Source organism: Desmodus rotundus, chromosome 8 (genome assembly GCF_022682495.2).
Source record: "Desmodus rotundus isolate HL8 chromosome 8, HLdesRot8A.1, whole genome shotgun sequence".
Taxonomy (NCBI): domain Eukaryota; kingdom Metazoa; phylum Chordata; class Mammalia; order Chiroptera; family Phyllostomidae; genus Desmodus; species Desmodus rotundus.
Window position 1 is genome coordinate 126,444,187 of NC_071394.1, and position 21,991 is coordinate 126,466,177.

Here is a 21,991-nt window from a genome sequence, read left to right on the forward strand (position 1 = left end):
CTATACAATAACAAATAAGAATGTAAGAATGAACTGTTTTGCTTACTCACAACTGTCAACCTACATTTTGCCCCGCCCTATGTTTATATGTATATAGTCACTTTAATACCAAGTTTCACAATCATAAGTCTTACCAATACTGTTCTAGTTTAACACATACTAGCAAATACTAGTTTTAGTGAGGTGTTAGTTTCACTATCCGGCAGAAAATAAAGCTGATAAATTATTAAATATCACTTCAGGTGACCTGAAAAAGTTTATTTCATATAGAAAATTCATTTGGGTGAGAATCTTTTTTTTAATTGGAAAAGAATGGGTGGGTGTGCGAGCTGAAGAGAACGCACTCGTACGTAGTGACACTTGTGTGTCCTCTGGAGCAACCGGCCAGACAGCCTCCACTTCCAGAGCTCCGAAAACAACTATGCAGGAACCGCCGCCCGCCCTGCGCCCCCCAGGGAAACTGGTCCGACTCGGAGAAGGACCACAGGGAGGCGCCCACATTGTCAGAACTCTAACACACAGAAAGAACTTCCGTGCATTTCAACCCTTCTTCACTCGGCCATTCAAACCTCCTAGCCTACGGATTAAAGAAGTCCCAGGCACTACACGGAAAACATTTGGTAGGTCATTGGACCAAAAGTTACAGGACGCAAATTTACAACTTTTATGCGTCAAAGGACACTATCCACATAGTGAAAAGGCAACCCACAGGGTGAGAGGAAACGTAGGTCATTTACCTCATGAGGGGTCTATACCCAGGACATACAAAGAACAGCTACAAATCAACAAAATTTAAAAATCCACCCAATTGGAAAAAAATGGGCAAAGGACTTGGACAGTTCCTCAAAGAAGATACACTAATGGCCAATCGTCTGAATGCTCCACATTACTAGTCACAGTGAAATGCAAATCAAAACCCACGAGATGCCACTTCCCACCCAGTAGGAGAGCTACTATCAAAGGAAAACAGCGAACAAAGAGGAACAGGTACTGGGAGAAAACGGGAAAAGGGCCACTCCCACGCATTGCTGGCGGGAGCGTAAACTGGCGCGGCCGCCATGGAAAACGAGGTCCCTGAAGAAGATGAACAAAGGGTTACTGAACGATCCGGCAATCCCCCCGAGGTGCACCCCCAAAGAACTGGAAGCAGGGACTTGGACAGATGCTTGTGAACCATGGTTCCGAGCAGCATTAACAACAACAGCCAAAAGGTAGACGCAACCCCGGGATTCATCAACAGATGAAAAGATAAACAAAATGTGGCATTGACACACATGGAATGGTATTCAGCCTTGAAAAGAAATGAAATTCTGATACATGCCACAGTATAAAATAACCTTGAAAACAGTAAGTTCAATGAAATAAGCCAGATACAATAGGACAAATGCTGTATGATCCCGTTTACGTTAGGCACCTAAAAGAGGCAAAAAGTAGAATAGCAGTTACCAGGACTGGGGGGGGAGGGGCATTATTGTATAATGGGCAAAAGCTTCTTTTGGGGGTTGGGGGGGTGCTCCACCCACAGGGCCCCCCTGGCCTCCATGGATGAGAATAAGTCTACCAAGACATGATCTGCTTGGGGAGGAAAGGTGGCCGATCTCTCAAAGGAGAAGGACCAAGAGCCTTTTCCTCAATGAGCTTTTACTGGGTTCAATTTTCACAGGAATAGAGGTAAAGCTCATCAATTATTGTCAGGCAGTAAGGATCAAACAATAGATAACATACAAAGAACTCTGAAGGCTTATTCTGAGTCGGGGTCAGTTAGCTAAAGGGCTATAAAACTTTGGGAAACAAACTCATTTCATGCTTGGACCCTTATCATTTAAATTGAGGGTATAAACAAAGCAGGTTTCACAGGGTTTTGTGCATTCTTTCTCAGGCCTGATCACCCCGGGGGAATCCACCCTTTCCAGCACAGGACTGCACAGCCCTCTGTCATTGTTTCAGGCTTAAGTCAGGCAGGGGAAGTAAGGCAGCCAAAACATGAGGGGACTTCTTGCAGACAGAATGAGGACTCAGGCTCTGTCAAAGCTGAGGGGCGAGGGTCCATCACCCTCTTCTTCTATAGCCCCCCAAGTCCTTTCCTGAGGGCCTCTTCGTGACCATGCCTGCCTTAGGTCGTCCCTCCCTTGAGGAATCTTACCTGTCATTGGCTAACTGGTCAAGCTCAGGGCCAAGCAGGGTGAAATAAAGTGGGCATAGGTGGCACCCCTGCCAGGGAGATAAGCTTTGTCTCCTTAATGGCTTATGGCCCCAAGTTCTCTCACTCAGCCTTAGCCATGGGGGTTTACAGCTTCTGAAACCAGGCAGGGCGGTTCCCGACATGGGGTGATGGAGAAGTTCTGGAAATCAGCAGTGGTGACAGCCGCACAACACTGTGAATACACTCAGTGACACTGAGCTGCACACTTAAAATGTGAAACTGATGCTATGTACATTTCACCACAACTGATAAAATTAAAATGTATAATTATATGCAAATGAGGCCTCAGTGAAGTTGATTGACAGAGGTCACAAAGTGTGACAACTACCCACCACTGACAGTTCTAACAAAAGGGCATTTTATACACATTGGGAATGATGTTGGTACAGACTTTGTCAAGAGCATTTAGCAATTTAACAAAAATATGTGTTGCCTTCCAGCCATTCATTCTAATTGTATAAATCTGTCCTAAGAGATAAAAGAAAATAGATAGGCACAAAGACGTAAGCACGAAAATGTTCACCATTATATTGCTGGCAATATTTACTAACCCAAAATAGAGAGGAGGGTAAATAAATTGTCAGATGTTCATAGCACATTAAAAAAAAAAGACATACCTTTAAAAAGTATCTTATTTAAAAAGACAAACAATTAATGACTTTAAAAGTATTTAACATGTTATAAGGGGAGAGAAACATAAAATTATATCATGTTATTCTATGTTGCTTTTCTGTATGGTGAACAAAGCCAGAATAAACCCACCCACTTCCACAGTGACCCCCAGCTGAACGAAGGGCTGACTGGACCCGCCCAGAGGAGGCCCCCGGAAGAAGTGGTGTTTGAATGTGGAGAGACTAAACAAAGCCTTTACACAGAGGCCTCGCCTACCTTTTCTTCAAATGAAGTGTTTTACAATTAAACTTCAATTTTAAAAAATAGGAAAAAAAATGTTTTAAAGCAGTACTTGCAAAGGATTGAGAAAGGCAATTTTTTAAAAGTCAGTGGGGGGGGGGCACCCCATACAAGGATGTAATTTAAGTTTTAGCTGAAGTGTTAGATCTTGTTGGTTTCTTTTTAATGAGCATGCCACAAATCTTCTCAACATTTTACATGCTCAGAAATTACCTGAAAATCCTATTAGGTAACGCAGATTCTACCCTGGGAGAGTAACATAAGAAAATGCATGGAAAATAATTATCCGAAAGAAGCGTCCTGTGGCCACTGCGGCTTTCCCAGACTCTGCCAGCCTGCGAGAATAACTGACGTCCTACCGCCACCACACGTCACAAAACCCCTCGCCTTCACGCTTCCGTGGGCTTCTCCTAGCAACCACACGAGACCAGCAGGCTTGCTGATAACTACAACCTCCACACCCTGTGTACTCAGCAGCCACTAAGAACCTGGCACCGTGCAAACTATTCCATGTACTAATCTCATCCAAAATGCAATGATTACTAAAGGTCGAGAAGTAGATACACTCCCCCTGTTTTGCAGACAAAGAAACTGAGGCGCGGCCATTAAAGCAATTTGTCCGGGAGGCGGGGGACGGGGGGACCAGATCTGTGATCCGCAGCCAGGACCGTCTGAATCCAAAGTCTGTGGAGTCCGTTGTCCCACACAGGTTCCCCTGGGAGCAGAGCCTTGGGAAGAGGTCATCACCGGGACAAGTCACACCTGCAGCCAGAGCCCAGGGCCTTCTGACACTCTGTCCAACGTGCTGTCCCCGTGAGCGAGTCAGCGACTTCCCATCGAGAGCTTACAGATCGTGATCCCACCCGACTTTAAATAACGTGGTAAGGAAGCTGGGCACTACCTGAACCAAAGTTACCGGGGCAAGGGAAACTGCTCAGGAAGCGCGACTAAATTAAAGCACAGGGTCAAGGGTAAAGCACTCGATAAAGAATATTCGAAAGAGTAACAGTTCATAAAGTTTCCAGACATGCTTTATACAGTCCTGGAATTACAACAATAGGATAAGGACTGTTTTGAAATCGTTTTACATTTACTGCTGAAATGCCCATAGAAACTGCCGACGATTCAGCCATCATTACTTCAGAAGATTTCATGATTATGTATTTATGTGCCTTGGATAAACATGTTTGTTCTAACTACTAACTAGCATAATGAAGAATAAATTATTAAAATATGAATGTTACTTACATATCCCAGTTTGGAGCTATTCGCAAATGCTGGATTAACAGTTGGAACTAGGGCAAAAAAAATGAACACACACATTTCATTCATGAAACCACCCCAAGTGACTGCAAAGTTAAAAACTCACACCTGCGTACAACTGAAATGCGAGCGCAGCACCAAGAATACAATTATTTACAAAAACGCAAAAGCACCGAGTGCATGAATAAGATAAAAATAAAAACTATGAACACTACTTTCAGTTTCTCATACCCAGTTATATTCCCTAAATGCGTCCCGCCCCTCACCCCATACACACTCCAAGTACCAAAAAGGTAACCTTAAAACTATCCTGAAAGCAAACGACAGCCAGTTCCCAAAGGAGGCCCCACGGGGACCACACACCAGGTCACTGGGACTGCCTTCTGGGAATGAATGACTTCAAAAGCTCCACCCAACTCCCGCAGCCTCACGGATGAGCCACGCCAGTCTGAGAAGTAACATTCCCAGGGGAACAGTCTTGGGGGAACCACTGTCTCCCCTCTGCACCACGTCAGAAACATCGGCGTTCACCAGGTGACCCAACCAAGGAAACTCGCTTCCACAAGGCAGCTCATTCCAGGCACCGATGCACAGGTCTCTCTGTCTTTTGATTTCAGATGTGAAGAATATCATACAATTGTAACAAGTTAACATAAAATGCAAGGCAAAGTAGTAACAAAAGAAAGTTCAAAATCACTGTCTACTCAACTGCTTTTAGACCTGAGGATTAAACCGATGATAATTTTGACAAATGTATAATCTCACTAAATCGCTTGCTCACTGTAATTAGATCAAATTGGTATTTTAGCACTTGCTTCAGTCGCTGTAGAAATGCACAAGTCACACACAGAAGGCATGCTGCAAGGACCGTAAAAGGAGTCTTTATGTCCCAACCCGACTACCTACCAGCGGGGAGTGGAGGAGCCTTGTGGCCACCTCCCTCTGACCAGCCACCACACACAAATAGCAAAGGAGGTTCAGCTTGACCCGGGAGGCCCCCGCGGTCTTCTCGGTGGAGTCGATCTGTGCGCACGCCTGCTGCAGGAAGTCGTTCCAGTCCTGGTCTTTGAGCAGTGCCAGCTTCTCCACTGAGGAGGAAAGAAAGTATCCAAAGTGCATCTCACGAAATAGGTCTCCCAAAACTATCACAGGAGAGATGAAACGGAACGTGGGATTTCGATAGCTAAGTACGGAAAAAATCGTGACTTCCCAACGTCAAAACCCAGAACACTCCACAGCTGACACTATTGTTATTTACTCTTCTATACTCATTTCTCTTTCCTCCTATGGAGACTTTTTTAACTAGGTCCATGGAAAACTAGGCTTAAAAAAAAAGGAGATGCCTAAAGGAGATTTACCCTGCCACTGAGAATATAACAAAATACAAAGTTATAAAACTGTATTATGAAAAAACAAGAGTCTGTGTACATAGCAATCTAGCCTTAAAATATTAGAAAAGCCCATTATTTTACAGGTGTTAAGAGGTTCCGGTGAAATTACTACTGAGCAGAACCAGCTCAGGGTGACAGCTGAAGTCACCTGGAAGTCCTCCCTCCAATCCCTATACGAACCGAAGGCAAAACTAGGAAAAGAGATGCCATTCAAAGTTCACCGGCTCAGCCACTCTCCACCCTGAAGCAACATAAACTGCAATGCTCACTTCCCAGAATAACTCAAAGGGAAAGAATAATACTTGGACAATAACCCTCTAGGTTTCCATAAATAGTGGTTCTACTTGGCATGGTGTTGTTGAAATTTGAATATACTTTACTATTTTAATTTACTTTGACTTGACTTCAAATCATAGATTCCACTCTAGCTATGATGTTTTTTCAAATCTCGTTTAACAGCTTTATCAAACAAAATACATCAAAATACAAGGCATAAAAAGATTTCTGATATTGCCCCAAACTCAGACTTCCCATGAGGCGGAAGGGGACCTAACTCCCTTTCTCAACACATCTCCGTTCACACCCCAATCCCAAGAAAGTGAGCCATCCGGCCCCCTTCTCAGCTGCCCTGGCGTCCTCGAGTAGAATCGCCCTTCTTCACTGCGGTTCCCAGCCCTCCACACCCACAACTGCACCGTAAATGCCGGGAAGCCAAGGGGTTCTACAAGGGGAGGGCCCCCCCACCAACAGGAAAACATGCCCAGCTTTACAGGAAGTCCCCCACCAGCAAGAGGACAGGGCAGCCGGGACCTGGCCCAGTCAGGTCAAAGGCGGCACAAACGGGTTACAGGTTGTTTGGAACTTACAAAACACCGCCAACAGAACAGCCCGTTGGCGAGAAAATAGAAATTTAGCTGTTTATGAATAAAATATTCATCTGCTATCAAATTCCTGCCTGTACAGTGTCTGCGTGCTCCCTAAAGCCTGGCGATCCTACCTGAGTGGGCTGGTAGATGCAGTATTTTTGGATCAAACTTAATTGGTGGTGGTTTCATTATCTGTGGTTTAAAAGAAAAAAAATCATTTTGAGACAGACATTACTAACAGTGGCTCCTGCTGTATCTCCTGTATCAGATTATAAATCAACGAGGACAGAAAAGAACGCCGTGAATAGTGCCCTTTCAGATTAAAACCTACGAATAGGGAAAATGTACAAAAATAAAATTATGTCAACTGATTTGCAAGAAAATAAAGCCTCATAAAAGAGTTACCCTACCTGGGCTTATCTGTAAGCTAACTTACCTCGAGGTGAGAAATTGAGCCATTCAAAACACGTACTGAGTACCTGCCAGGGGAAGGGGCTACGCTAAGTGTTCAGAGAGAGACTGCCGCCAGAGAGCTGGCACTGACACTGTGGGTAGCATGACAAACACCTGTTAAACAACAGCAAAAACACGTACGCAACAGTGCAAAACAGCAGGATGTAATTTCAGACAAAAATTTCACGAGAGAAACGGTTCTGAATGTTAGAGAACGCAGCAAGCACTTCAGGCCGGCGTGGTCGGGACGGGGTTTGTGGAAGGGGTGGAAGGTGCCCTGAGGTCCTTACGGATGCTTAGGACCCACCGGCCACATTCAGGAAGCCACCGTTCCAGGACGCTGCGACAGCCCGAAGAGGACATGCTTTTTCTTTTCTTTTCTTTTTTTATTTTTGGGAGAAAGTAAAGAAAACATGTCATTGGATCCATGAGTGAAACAGCTGGAATACTTCCTCTTTTGACTTTTAATAAAAAATTTGTGCCCTGGCTGGTGTGGCTCAGTGGATTGAGTGCCGGCCTGTGAACCAAAGAGCCACTGGTTCGATTCCCAGTCAGGGCACATGCCTGGGTTGAGGGCCAGGTCCTCAGTAGGGGGCACGTGAGAGGCAACCACACATTGTTGTTTCTCTCCTCTTTCTCCTTCCCTTTTCCTTTTCCTAAAAATAATTTTTTTAAAAAAATTCGACCATCATTTCTATGTCTAACTTCTCCAAAATCTATAGTGCATTTTTAAAACCTTTGCTGGTAGCATTCTTGCCAGAAATGCATAACCTCATTCTCATCAGGAGAAACCCTTAGACAAAGCCAAACTGAGGGGCATTCTACAAAGTACCTGCCCACTTCAAGGTGCCACGGTCGTGAAAACCAGGGAAAGACTGAGAAGTTACCAGAGGGCCGTGAGAGACAAGGACAGACCACAGGAGAGTAAGGAGACGTACAGGGAAACGTGGAGCCCGGCAACAGAAGAGGGAGAGCGGGGAAAAGTACCGCTGGACTGAGTTTGGTGCTTTGGCTCACGGCACTGTGCTGACAATGTGAAGTCCCCGGTTTTGCTCACCATGCTATGGTCCTGTCGGATGTTAACATGAGGAGAAACTGGGTAGAAGGTATATGGAACGTGAATATTCTGTAAGACTCAAAATAAGTTTAAAATTTAAAAAAAAAAAAGGCTACTGACTAATGTTTCCCAGAAACAACTAAATGTGGTTATCGGATAAAAATGAAGAAATAGAGAATATGGTAAAAAAAAACAAAACAATCACAAATTGTTCTAGGAGGCCCACAGGGAAAATGCCCCATTACACATTAAATTCAGCATAATATACAGTTACTCTGCCAGACATCTAAACTCACAAAAAGAAGTAGCTCCATTATGAAAAATAGCTGGGTAATCTATATTAAATGTTGTCTTTCCAGTAAATAAACATGCACCCAAGAGCCCATTTATTCTGAACTACAATGTTCCCCAGTGAGGTGAGAGGAAACCATCATAAATTAACACAGAAAAAAAGACATTCAGACAAATTAAAATACAGAAGAAATGGTGTGTGTTGGAGACTGACTGTCCGCAGAAAACAAAGAGACTCAGGAATTCACACTCACTCCCTGGTAACACAGCGTCACATTCCAAAAGACACAAGCAAGGGAGACCACCCTGGAGTAGAAGAGCGCTGGAACCAGGAGTCCCCAAGCTCCCGGAGTCTGCCACCGTCCACCCTGAGTCCTGACCCTCGGGACAGGGCGTGGTCTCCGTGTGCTCTGCCCACCCAGCCAAGCCTGGAGTGTGGTGCTCATTGACATGCACCTTTGTGACACATCATCAGCTAGAATACTTGGAGTAATAATCCCCGTTACATGCGTGTTGAGAGACGAAGGTTACCGAGGACTACGGTCTGAGGTCTAAGAGTCAGCAGCCCCGCTGTGGCCCGCTGGACTGATGGGAGGCAGAGCCGGCACACAGGCGGCAGGAAACTCAGCAAGGCAGGAAGAGGAGAGGGTTACAGGCAGGGTGGGAGGCAGACAGGTAGACCTGTGGCATGAATGAAAGCAAGGTGGACGAGAGGAGCAGAAATGAAAATACCACCCAGGTGTCGGTCCTCAGTGAAATCTACGACTCAGCCCTCAGTGGGCGGGGCATCGCTCCACACCTTCGGATTGTCGATAATCGGGGTGACGACGAGATCGGAGTCTGTGTAGATAAGCTCTCTCATCTGGGACTCCACGTCCTGCTGACTCAGGTGTCCACTGCTGGTCTGAAACAAGAACAAAAATTAGACTTCGTTTCTGGGACTCACAATGAGCTTTCCGAGCTGAACTAAGAGGATGCTGAGTAAAAGACCCCACTGAAAAAGGTCATCTCATCAATGGGCCTTGGCTGCTGTTCAAAACACTTTCACAGATGGTTTCACTCGATCTCCATAAAAATCCTAAATCGTGTGTACCATTATTTCCATTCTTACAGATGAAAAACAAAAAGAGATCAGAGAAAGTAACTAAACTGCTCCTGTTTGAGGATGAGGGTAGGAGTAGAAAACAGATCTTCCGCAGTCTGATGGTCTAAACTATGATGAGGCAAATTAGTTTAGCTATTACGTTACTTTTTAAAGATAACTTTTTAATCTTTACTTTGCAAAGATTAAAAAAAATCATACTGATTTTTAATCTTTCATCCACCAAACACTAACCAATTTAATTCTGCTTTACGGAATATTCACTATAAAGTTAAAATTACAGCATAAAAAATGTCAGGCTAAAGTACTGACCTGTTACCTAAGAAACACCGTTCTCTTTACAAGAACTGGTAGAGTTGATGTACAACTAAAGTGAATGACTATGTTTCCCATCAGTTACTCTTCCGAGACGTTTCTTTGTTCTCTACGTAAACAGAACTGTTGTTTGTTCCTAGTGCTTTTGTCTCAGTGTCTCACATCAGACGAAAAAGAGGGTTCACGCATTATGAATTTCCACTGAAACACTGACCAGTAAACTGAATGAAACAGAAAACGAAACCAGTGGAGTGAAAAATGAGGAAAAAAAATTCAAAACTCAGGTAGGGCCACAGATAAGGGTGGAAAGAAGAGGAAGGGATCAATCAGTCAAAGAACATGTACAAATGACCCACGGACACAGACAACACAGTGGGGATGAACTGAGGGAGGGAGTGAGGGGTGGGCTGCCTGGAGGGGGACAAAAGGGGAAAAAACTGGGACAACTGTAACGGAATAAGCAATAAAAACTAATAATAAACATTTTTTTTAAAAAGAAACAGATTAATTAGCTAATAAAGTGACCGAAAACCAATGACCCCTTTGCAACTTAAAAGACAGACATATTTTTTAAAAAAAAAACATGAAAAATAAGGAGAAACTTTGTAAAAAAATTTTCAATGTTTAAGAACACGGACTTCCAAGACAGAAAGACTTGAAAACAATCCAAAATGAATTAACTAAAAATTATTAGAATATAAGAATTAGTGAATATCTACAATAGTGTCAACAATAAAAAAACGTAATTATTAAGGTAGACCAATTAGAAAATTTATATGTAAAATTAATTTCCTATAGGTAAGTTGGACGTATGCATAAATAAAAAGTTATAAAATGTAGTATTCCATTCGCAATAGCAAAAAATAAACAACGTGTTCAGGAACATTAAGTGATCAAAAATTACAATGACACCTCATTTATAAAGTGAAAAAAAATAACTTATAAAATTATGTTCCCTTATTTGAAAATGAATATACGTACAGAACCAAAAGTAGGGATACCAAAATGTAATCCGTGATTACCCTGGGTAATTAAATTATAAGCAGCTTTTTAATTTCTTGTCCACTTCCACATTTTTATATACTTTTATATATGTTTTCTACATTATATAAATTTTTGTAATTGAATAGAATCATTGAAAAATTATAAAACAACTTTCTTATACTGCTTATATAACTCCTGCTTAAATTTCTCAATAAAATGATTACAGACACTCCTTCCACAAGAAAGATCAGCCAGAAGAAGGGCAGCATCTCTCACACTTCAGAATGCACTGTTTACTTTCACACTGATTTTCTACCTCATCTGTAACCAAACCATTACTAGCAGAGGGGGATTTCATTATAACCCACCTATATTTCATGTCATTGAAGAAATAACTTTCGCATGGTCCAAATGCATTCCATGTTTGTGGAAGAAAACTATATACTCCCCAAACTGACCTACAGACTCAACACAATTGCTATCACAATCTCTGGCTTCAATCTCTGGAAAACTGACACACTGGTCCTGAAACTCCCATGGAAACACGAGAGTTCCAGAAGAGCCAAAACAAACTTAAAGAAGAACAGAGTTGGAAGGACCATACTTTCTAACTTGAAAACATACCAAAAACCTGCCGGGATCTGCACACTGCACTATTAGCATGAGAAGACGGGGAGTCCAACAGAACGGAACCGAGTCCAGAAATACACCTTCACATGTATAGTCAACTGATGCTTGAGAAAAATGCCAAGACAATTAAATAGGGAAAAAAACAGTCTTTTCAACAAATGGTGTCGAGACAACTAGATGTTCCCATGAAAAGCAATGAAGCTGGACCCCCTACTTAATGCCATCTGTAAAAATTAACTCAAAATGGATTAAAGGCCCAAATGTAAATCTTCACGACCTTGGAGCAAACGAAGGTTCTTAGCTACGACACCAAAAACACGAGCAGCAGCAGCAACAACACACACACACACGTCATTTGAACGTCATCAAAATTAGAAACTGTTGTGCTCCAAAGACACCATCGAGAAGGTGAAAAGACACCCCACAGAATGGGAGGGCGTGCTTACACATCACATATCTAGAATACGTGAAGAATTCCTACAACTCAGTAAGTGGGCAAAGGGCAGACAATTTTCCAAAGATCGATAAATGGCCAATAAGCACATGAAAAGGTCTCGACACCATTAGCCACCAGAAATGTGAAAATCAATACTCCAATGACAATTTCACACCTGCTAGGATGGCTGTAATCAAAAAGAGAGAATGAGAATTATTCACAATAGCCGAAAGGTTGAAACAACCCAAGTGGCCATCAGAGAACGAGTGAACACACTGGTGGACACACACAGTGGAGTATTACTCAGCCTTAACAAGGGGTGATGTTCTGATACAGACAACAACCTGATGGGCCTCGAAGACATTGTGCTACTGGAAATAAGCCGGACGCAACAGGACAATATTGTATGATTCCACTTACATGAGGTTACTAGGAAAATTCACAGAAGCAAAAAGCAGAAGAGGTCAGCAGTGCTGGGAGAGGGAGAACGGGGTGTAACTTTCAGTGGGTACAGAGTTTCAGTTTGGGACGATGAAAAGGCTCTAGGGAGGGACAGCAGCGACAGCTATACAACAACATGAATGTCCCTACCTGTAGAGTGGGAATGCCACTGAACTACACGTTTAAAAATGGTTAGGATGTAACGTATATTTTACCACAGTTCTTGTTAGAGGCAGACCACGACCAGACTTAGTGAGAATGTAACAACTGGAACCCTCGCGGACTGCTGGTGAGAATGTGGACCGGCACGGCTGTTTTGGGAAATGGTTTGGCAGTTCTTCAAAAGGTCAGACAGAGGGACCGTGGGGTTCGGCAATTCCCTCGTGCAGACACAAGGAAAAGTTAAAGCACACGCCCACAGAGACCTGTACACAAACATTCCCAGCAGCATCACTCACGATGGCCAAAAAGGTGGAAACCACCCAAATATCCACCCACCGATGAATGCAAAAATAAAATGTGCTATATACAATAGATTTGACAATAAAAAAATAATAAGGAATAAAGTACTGATACATGCTCCATTTACATCAATCTTAAAAACATGTTAAGTGAAAAAGCCTGCCACGAAAGACCACATTTTATTATTCCATTTATATAAAGTATTCGAAATAGGCAAATCTATAAAGACAGAAAGCAGATGGGAGGACGACAGGGGAGAGAACCTGGAGGGAACCAGGAGAGCGGGGGCTGGCAGGCACGGGGCTTCTCGGGCAGGGGGTGGCGGCAGGGTTCCGAAATTGACAGTTTGATGGCCGCGGAACTCTGGGAATATGCTGAGAGCCCCTGGGTTGTACAGTTTAGATGGGTGAATTACATGGTATGTCAATTATATGTCAATAGAGCTGTTATCAAAAAAAAAAAAAAGCAACTATAAAGCACCTCTCTCTTAAGTATACTTACTAGAAAAACCGATGATAATCTAGGAAATGACATAATTATAAAGTTTGTAATCACAAACGTAGTTCAGGGATCAATTTGCCATTACTCTTCTGAATCTCTATACTCAAGTAAAAAAAGATCTCATCTCTATTCACCTTGGTCGAGGGAGAAGCCTTCTGTGGCAAGCTCCGCGTGACACCCTCACCGGGACTCAGTCCCACCGCAGTGCTGGTCCTCGGCGTAGGACGGGAGCTGCAAAGCACACACCAGCGAACATTAGTCAGAATAAACTTCATCCCCTGTTTACTATAGTCTGGGGAAAAGAAACACACAGCCCATGAAAATGGGAGAATAGGGTAATTCTATGTGATCTCATTATATAAAGAAACATTTAAACTTCGTGTTTACGCAACACTATTATTTTTATAACTGTTTTTAATTTCCTGGCTAATTTATTGTTTCTTTTGTTTACAGCATGTACGCTCTACTCTGTATTTTCTGTTTTTACTAAAAACCTTAAAACACTGATTTTATTATTTTTTAAACGTCTTCTGGTTTAAAGCAGGATTAACATCATAAAACAGATCAGATATTCTATAAAAGATGGATAACATCTACAGTTTTATTTCAGAAAATGTTTGCTAGGGAAGGTTATCTTGGTACCTGAGTAACAGGTTATATAAAATGTGCATCTGTTTTTAGCGATCTCTCCTACACTCACCAACGACAGCCACACTCTCGACGGGCCACTCCATGACCCCCGGGTCCAAGGTTTTGAGCTTTCGCATTTGAAGAAATGCACTCAGCTCACTACCGTCTTCCGTAGTGAATTCCTCCAAATTGCCAAACATCAGGGTTCTCACCTCTCTTTCACTTGCTTACCTGTTTATTCATTCATTAAACAAACACTTAGCAAAGTTTTTTTTAAAAACCTGATTGTGAAAACCAGGACAGCAGGCGCTGTAGGAAGATGTACTTTCATCTCCCATCCCTGGACGCCTCCCCGCTCTGTCGTTTTACGAACCTGAGAAGAAACATGGACTCATTCCGTTGACCCCCAAGAGTATTCTTAGGCCGCAACTCAGCTGGGTTTTCTGCGGCAGAAAAGGAGAAGGGTGTCCGTAAAGGAACAGAGTACCACAGGCCAGGCATCGCACAGACAGAGACGTAAAGAGGAAGACAGTGCAGACGTGGGGGGAACCCTCCAAAATAGCACTCAAATGCAAGCCCACCTAGTCTCAGAGAGTGACGCAGTCGCTGGCCGCTCCTCTCCCCCTGTGCTTGTCCACTCGGAGGGCTCTTCGGAAGCTCCTTGGGACCCTGTGACCCAGAGCACTCCATCAGGCTTCTGCTGTTCAACAGGGGAAAGTCAACACAGTCAGACTCACTTCGGAGCTTTCTGTATAGTCGTGCGTATAGAACGAGAGGTTGGAAACAATCATTAAATTACACGGGACATTTGGCAAAGCCACAGAGTAAGAAAAGTAGTATTTTTCACTGAGTAGTGAAAATGAGCATCCTATAAGCAAAGCATTAAACGGAGAAGTCTATACGCCTTATCCCTGAAAAATAAATAGCAGCAGGCAGACTGGGGAGGTAAACCAGAACTCGAAGTACCAGTCAACCAGCAGGCAGTTTCCCTCAAGTTTTTCCCTCCAGTGCTGCCCAGCCGGGGCTCAAAGGCAGCCAGCGCAGACACAGAAGCCTGGAGAAAAGCCCTCTATTTCCGTTCCAAGGATCAGGAAAAGGGCCCCCTTGGGTCACAGTGGGGGAAGTCCTCCAGGTTTCATTTTTCTTTTTCCCTGTGGTCCTGCCCCAGCCTCCAGGTAACCCTGCAGCTGCTGGTTGGGAACAGCTGGTTGGGAACAGAGTGCCTAACACTCTGAGGGAGGGGCATCCTCTTCTCCAAGCAAAAAAGCTACGGTCCCAAGAATGGGAAGCAAATCGCCCATCGCTCTGCTCTCTTCATTTTCCTCTCTCACTGTCCTCCAGCTACTGGCCACAAACACACCCAGCAAGACATAAAAACTGTAAAACACAATGACTAAGTGGGGTTTATTGTGGGAATGCAAGGTTGGTTCGATCTTTGAAAGCCAGTTTGTGCAAGAGTCCACAATGGGAGTCTACATAAGAACACCCCGTGATCATATCGGCTCACACAGGAAGACATCTGATCAAATTCAACAGCCATTCAAACTGAAAAGGGGCAGCTACAGAAACCTCCAGCTCGGCGTCCTTGATGGGGAGAGGCGCTTTCGTCCTACAAAGAAACCAGGCCAGGATGTTCATTTTCATCACTGTTGATTCAGTGCCTTACTGAAAAAAAACCCTATGGAGGGCAATAAGGCAGGAAAAGGAAGTAAGAGGCACAGAGATGGAAAGGATAGGGGCAGAGGTCAGAGGTGTTCTGTGACTTGCTGACCTGTGGGCCAGAGCCCAGCTTTCTGCGGGACCCAATACAATGCTGAGAGCACAGCTGAAGCTCACCGGCCCAGAGAAACTCCCGTTTGGGAAAGACCTGAAGTAGAGTTCAGCTTCTCTCTCTAATACACTGAATCTGCCAAAACTAAAATTAAGACCCAGACAACCAACCATGTGAGTTGAGGGGGGTAAAAATCAATCAACAGGACTTTACCTCCATATTCAACTACTTCTCACCTGTTCTTTTCAAAACAGCCATCACACTGTAAGTGGCCTGGGCTAAGAAGATTTTTATAATAAAGTATGTGAGCCAGGAAGAGCTAGGTTATGCTGTGGTGACATATACACCCTCACATGCTGGTGGCCGAGCATATCCTAACTTTGCATCTCCTCACGCACACAGCCATGAGGGCTGGTGGGAAAGCTATGTCCCTGTGGTCACTGAAGACCCGCCCAGCCTGACAGCAACTCCATTCTGACATTCTCTTCCCAACCCCTTCATCCGGAGAAGTGGCAAACCACACACAGGCTCTTAGAGGTCCTGTCCAGAAATAACACCCATCACTTCTGCCCCAGTTCTATTAGCCAACACAAGTCACATGACCACGCACAGCTGAAAGGTGGGAAGGAGGTCCCGCCCTGGGCTGCAAGGCAGGAAGCCGCTTACAGTTGGCAAAAGAACTGTTGACTGCCATCCCGAATCGCTGGCCAGAGTTGAAACAACTGATGGGAAAATCGGCAGAATCGAGAACACAAAAGTGTCATGACTGAACTCGCCCCGAACGGTGTGGCTCAGTTGGCTGGGCTTCGTCCCACAAAACGAGGGGTCACCGCTTTCATTCCTTCCCAGTCAGGGCACATGCCTGCGTTACAGGTTGGGCCCCTAGTCAGGACGCATTCAGAAGCAATCAATGGATGTTTCTCTCCCTTTCTTTCTCCCTCCCCTCCCCTCTCTCTAAAAACAAATAAATGAAAACTTTAAAATAAAAATGCCATGACTAAATTCTTTAAACAGCCCTTCAACAAATGCTTGATTTTTCTATCATGAAAGCATAGAAATCCCTGTCATTGATGCTGCATTATTAGAATAGCGACGGGTGTGAGTGTCTCATAACCACGCCCCCCACACCAAGATAAGCTTGTCCTACCTGACGCCGGAATCCTCGGCGCCCGGGTCCTGATCTTTTCTGGTAAAAGCATCCTTCCAAAATGAGTGTCGCAGCAGACCTGCCCACGTTAATCTTTACAAGACATAAATGTTGAAATTCTATGTTAACATGATTTCACTGTGGAGAATTCCCAGGATGTGTCCCAATTACATGAATCAAATTTCATAATTTATAACCTGCTTCATAAAAATGGGCCTCTGAGATTGTTTCATATTTTACCCTTTCGTTTTAGTATGTAATTTTAACCTCTTTGAAACAGCAACAAATAATCTAGAAACCTTAAATGGTACAGAATGAAAGAGTCCGGCAACTAAGTATTAGAGGTCTCGGGATTCCTATTCCATGGAGCCTGATTTAAAAAATACATTTCGGGCTCTCCAAACAGTCAATCAGGAAATCTATAAATAATTATAAATAATTTAAAATTTTAAAGTAAACAGATCACATATTCTCAACCCGTAATTGTGTCACCTTCCCTGTTCCAAGACAGGCTAGGTTATTCTAGGTCACCTCCCCTGTTGTACACACTCCACTTTTGGAACTTCACTTCTAGAACTGCATTCAGAAATGAACAAGAACACCCAGTCAGTGACTATGTACAGTCACACCTCCGCTTAGGTGTCGAGACCTCACCCAGCTAGTTCACCCACATGAAACTGACTTTCAGCTGTACCTAAAACCCAGACTCACTTTCAAACATTAAGTTTCACTACTAATAGATTATTATACCTCTAGGGGTACTCATCAGACTCAGAAAGGTCAAGGCTGATTAAAGTTTAAAAACAAAAAATGACAATAGTTTGTATTTGGTAACTTACTCAAAATTTCTGTGTTGATCAAAATTATAACACCAATGAAAAAGAGAAAGAATTTGCAACCATATATAGATCCCTCTTAAAATTCACTAGTGGAGAAATAACGCTGCCAATAAAATGGAATTTCTTTGACACCCACTAGATTGGCGAAAATGTCTAAGCCCGACAGAGCCCACGGCAGGTGACAGCGGCGGGAGAGAGCTCTCTAGCGCTGCCGGGTGTGCAACCCGTTCCCAGAATGCAGCAAATGTACCAACTCTTTAATGTTCTCAGCCTTGGGCCAGCAACCCACTCTCAGAAACGTATCCACAAGAGAAAACTGCCCAAATGAACAGCAACAAAAGTACTCAGAAGGACACTTACTATAGCAGTGTCTGTGATATTCTAAATCAAGACACACACTAAATGTTTATTGTTTTCATAGGTTATCGCTTGTACATGCTGCAGCCATTCAAAATGACTAAGCAAATATAGAGAGAGAAAAGTAGGTTATGAAGTGGTTCCATTTATGCAAAAAAAAGCATACAATATAGAGATATAAATATGTAGAATTGTAGATATATCATCCTAAATAAAGTATATTTATATTCTATCAAAAGATGTCTGGAAGATTAGCCACCAAAATAACACTAATCCTAAAAGCTTTCTATTACAAGCATAGGAGGTTTGCCCTACAACTTGTTCAAGAACCAGCATTTCCTCCTGCGGGTCCTCCCTTATGTTTCATGAAGATAGAGAATGGAGTATTTCATACACTATACCAAATGTATTCATCATTTTACACCCTGAAGCAGAGACCCAATACTCGTTTAATACTCCCTCCCCCTCCCCCCAGTGACCTAGTGGCAGAACCAGAACTAGAAGCCAGCTGCTCTCGACCCCCCCGCAAGACCCCCTCCCCATGCACCCTCCAACCCACCCCGATGCCACGACACAGGAAAGTCACCCTGCGCCTGCTGTCCTGCCAGGAGCATCGCAGAACACATCGCACACTGAAACACCGCTCCGTGTCGTCACATGACCACCCTGGCAGGACCGCCCCCAGCCCAGCGGTCTAAGGCAGGTGCAGCCTGAAACCTACAATGACAAGAACCCCAGGGCTTGGATCCAGGCATTGCGAGAAAATCCACCCAGCTACTCGGTAACCACTTAATACACTGAAAGAGAAAGTGACTGAAAATTCCTCATGCTTAAAAACACTTGCAAAGAGAAAACACCCGGTGTGAACTCAGATTTTCTTTTTAAGAAAAGTAATTTGAACACCTCTTTATATATTAAGAACAGTACTGTTTCAGAAGTGCATGAAAGAAAAAAAAGGATTCCGCTATTCATTCATATTAAAATATCATCCGTACATACCTTTTCTGAGGATCTTTTTGAAGTAACCCATCAAGTAAATTAATAAAATCCGAAGAAGCTTTAGGAAGAGAAGAATCTGTACACAAATTAATTCCCAAAAAGGGTGGAAAAAGGAGATAAGATGAATACACACCCTACATCAACATTTGAAGTCACAGTATGTTAAGCTCATAAATTATTTTAAAGAGAACACCGAATCTATCGATAACAATTAAGCTTTCATTTAAACAGGGGGAAATGGGGCACAAAATACTTTTTTTAATTTTTTTTCAAAAGACATTTTTTCCTAGCTCTGGCTTGGTGGCTCAGCTGGTTAGAGCGTTATCTCAGAAACCAAAAGGTTGCAGGTTCGATCCCCAGTCAGAGCACATACCTAGGTTGTGGCTTAGATCCCTGGTCAGGGTGCATACGGAAGACAACCAATCAATGTTTGTCTCTCACACCAATGTCTCTCTGTCTCTCTCTCTCTCTCTCTCTCTCTCTCTCTCTCTCTCCCCCTTCCCCTTCCCCTCCCTCTCTATAAAATCAATTTTTTAAAAAAGCATTTTTTTCCTAGACTACAAAAAACATGAATCTCAAAAACTAAGTTTTGACTGACCTCTTAAATTACTTCATTGAATAATCCCAGTAAGGACTACCGGTCTGACAAACTCATACCCTCGTCTTCCCCTGTTAGTTATGCCTCACTTTCTGAGGCACTATTCATTTGACCAGCTTTGCTTTATAATATCCTTCGATTAGAATACTTGCAATCCCTCTTCATTGTCAGCAGGAAAATAATAAGCATCCCAATATTATGATATTGTTCAATTTTCTAAACCTCCAAGTTTTGCCTTCTTTAAACTAGACAAATCACGAGTATACACCATGGCCAAAGGACCAGCAACGGTTAAAAGAAGGGGCCGGGAAGACAATGGTTGACGACATCACCACGCACCCCTGAGACAGAGCAGTCGAAACTGGTGGCCCTGTCAGGCACTCTGGCCCCGGAAGGACAGAGGACCGTGACATAAGCAAGCTTGGCCACCAGTGGTGTCTCCACTGGACCTACGGCATCTTCATTTCCAGATTTCTTCCCTGCATAAAAGTCTTTAGCTTATAGGAGAAAACAATAACCAATACTGTATTCAAAAGTCATCAGTATAAGAAACAGCAATGACTGACTTTTACAAAAACTAAGACAGTTAATGAAAAAAAAAGGAAATGCAGCATTTTAAGAAACATAGACTATTTTCAAAATATCCAGAGTCTTATTTTTTTCACCTAGGGTGATTCTTGAAATATTGAAAATATTGTATATTCCTATTTTTTCCATTAATTAATCCTGAAGATATTTTTTCTTTTAAAAATTGCCAACATCTTTTGTAAAGTCCTGTTTTTGTGTCTTAAGATTCACTTTTTTGTGGTGTACAGCAATCTGCTTTATTATGTTTGTGCCGTATTTTGGTTTTCTTTCCTTAAAATTGTTAATGGTAGGTGGTTACATTAATCACAATTTTATGATTAAAATTTCAACACTGACAATACTACAATTATATCTCCTTTAAAAGACTTAAAAAACTTGTCAGGGTGGTATTCTGATTCATCAAGATTAGGGCTGCGAAGGCCTATTTTGTTACTACTCAAACACTAATTAGAAAGAACAAGTTAGGTATTTCACAAAGGACATGAGTCCAAATTAAGTAAATGGTATCACGCACAAAAGTAACTAAAAGTTTGAGTTTTCTAAGTCTTTAAACCAGTCACCTCTTGTTACAGGAGCACAAAATAATCTGTGCTTTCAAATGAGGGAAATCACTGTACTCTGCTTTTCACTTCGGTACTTTTTTTTTTAATTGGCAAAGGGAAAGCTAACATTTCTAAAAATATCAACTGGGGCTATGTTTTTTTTAAGATTTTATTTTTTTATTTTTAGAGAGAGGGGAAGGGAGGGAGAAAAGCATCAATGTGTGGTTGCCTCTCGAGCACCCCCCACTGGGGTCCTGGCACGAAACCCAGGCATGTGCCCTGACTGGGAATTGAACCACTGACACCCTGGTTTGCAGGCCGGAACTCAGTCCGCTGAGCCACACCAGCCAGGGCCAACTGGGACTATTCATAAAATATAAATTGGGGAGATTATGAATCAATAAAAATAGACAATTAAAGTGCATCTTTTAGTCTGTGTATAAATTAACTGCATTTATAGTAAAAATCCTACCTTTTGGAGTAGGTGGCAAAGGATCTTCATAAAAAATCTTTTCAATTAATTCTGAAACCCTTTCTGAGAAAAATGGAGGCTTTCCTGAAATTACATTGAAAACCTGTCAGTTACCCAAGTTTGCCATCACCGATCCTTAAGAAATCCCAAGTGCAGGGAGCTCGGCATCACACGGTTGGCAAATACGTGTACAGCGACAACTGACTACCGAATGCCTGGTGAACACCAGGCACACTGCATAGTTTTACATTCCTAAAATTCCAAATCTGGCCCCCCTGTACAACGCACAAAGTCACACATGGACCACTACCGTGATCCAGGGTTTGCGTGTGCTGCTGGCCACGTGTGAATCGTTCAGTCGCAGGTACCCGCACAGGGATTTCTAGCACTAATCGCAGCTTTTTAATAGTTAGGAAAACGTCAACATTCCAGATGATTATCATGACAAATAGGGACCTGCTCATGCCTGGACCCCAAACAATCCAGCCAAAATCAGTACAAAGATTTAGAAGAGCCAGTTTTCTCATATGTTGTAGGCAAAAGGTTTGCAAACCGCAGGTTTAACCTTTGTGTTTGGCCAGCTCTGACTTTAAAATGAACCAGGAAGTAATCACCTGCAAACATTTCATAAAGCAGACAGCCCAAAGACCAGAGGTCACTGGCGGTGGAGAAGTCACTGCCCTTTACGATTTCAGGTGCTGTGTACACAAGAGAGCCTGAAAACAAAGCGTAAACAAGTCT

General features: G+C 43.0%; 1 protein-coding gene across 4 annotated transcripts in view; it reads right to left on the reverse strand.

The window, feature by feature from the left end:
* ULK4 (unc-51 like kinase 4) overlaps window positions 1–21,991 on the reverse strand; it is a 303,339-nt gene that overhangs the window by 270,281 nt on the left and 11,067 nt on the right. For 3 of the 4 annotated variants that reach the window (XM_053929211.2, XM_024565949.4, XM_053929209.2), the window contains exons 6-16: window positions 21,865–21,966; window positions 21,251–21,334; window positions 19,051–19,126; window positions 16,856–16,948; window positions 14,519–14,637; window positions 14,311–14,380; window positions 13,442–13,538; window positions 9,236–9,340; window positions 6,767–6,827; window positions 5,285–5,466; window positions 4,364–4,410 (exon numbers count right to left, since the gene is read on the reverse strand). In XM_053929211.2, coding sequence (XP_053785186.1) covers window positions 4,364–4,410; window positions 5,285–5,466; window positions 6,767–6,827; window positions 9,236–9,340; window positions 13,442–13,538; window positions 14,311–14,380; window positions 14,519–14,637; window positions 16,856–16,948; window positions 19,051–19,126; window positions 21,251–21,334; window positions 21,865–21,966 — 1,036 coding nt within the window. The remainder of the gene's footprint in view (window positions 1–4,363; window positions 4,411–5,284; window positions 5,467–6,766; window positions 6,828–9,235; window positions 9,341–13,441; window positions 13,539–14,310; window positions 14,381–14,518; window positions 14,638–16,855; window positions 16,949–19,050; window positions 19,127–21,250; window positions 21,335–21,864; window positions 21,967–21,991) is intronic. The other variant, XM_053929210.2, reaches the window with a different exon arrangement.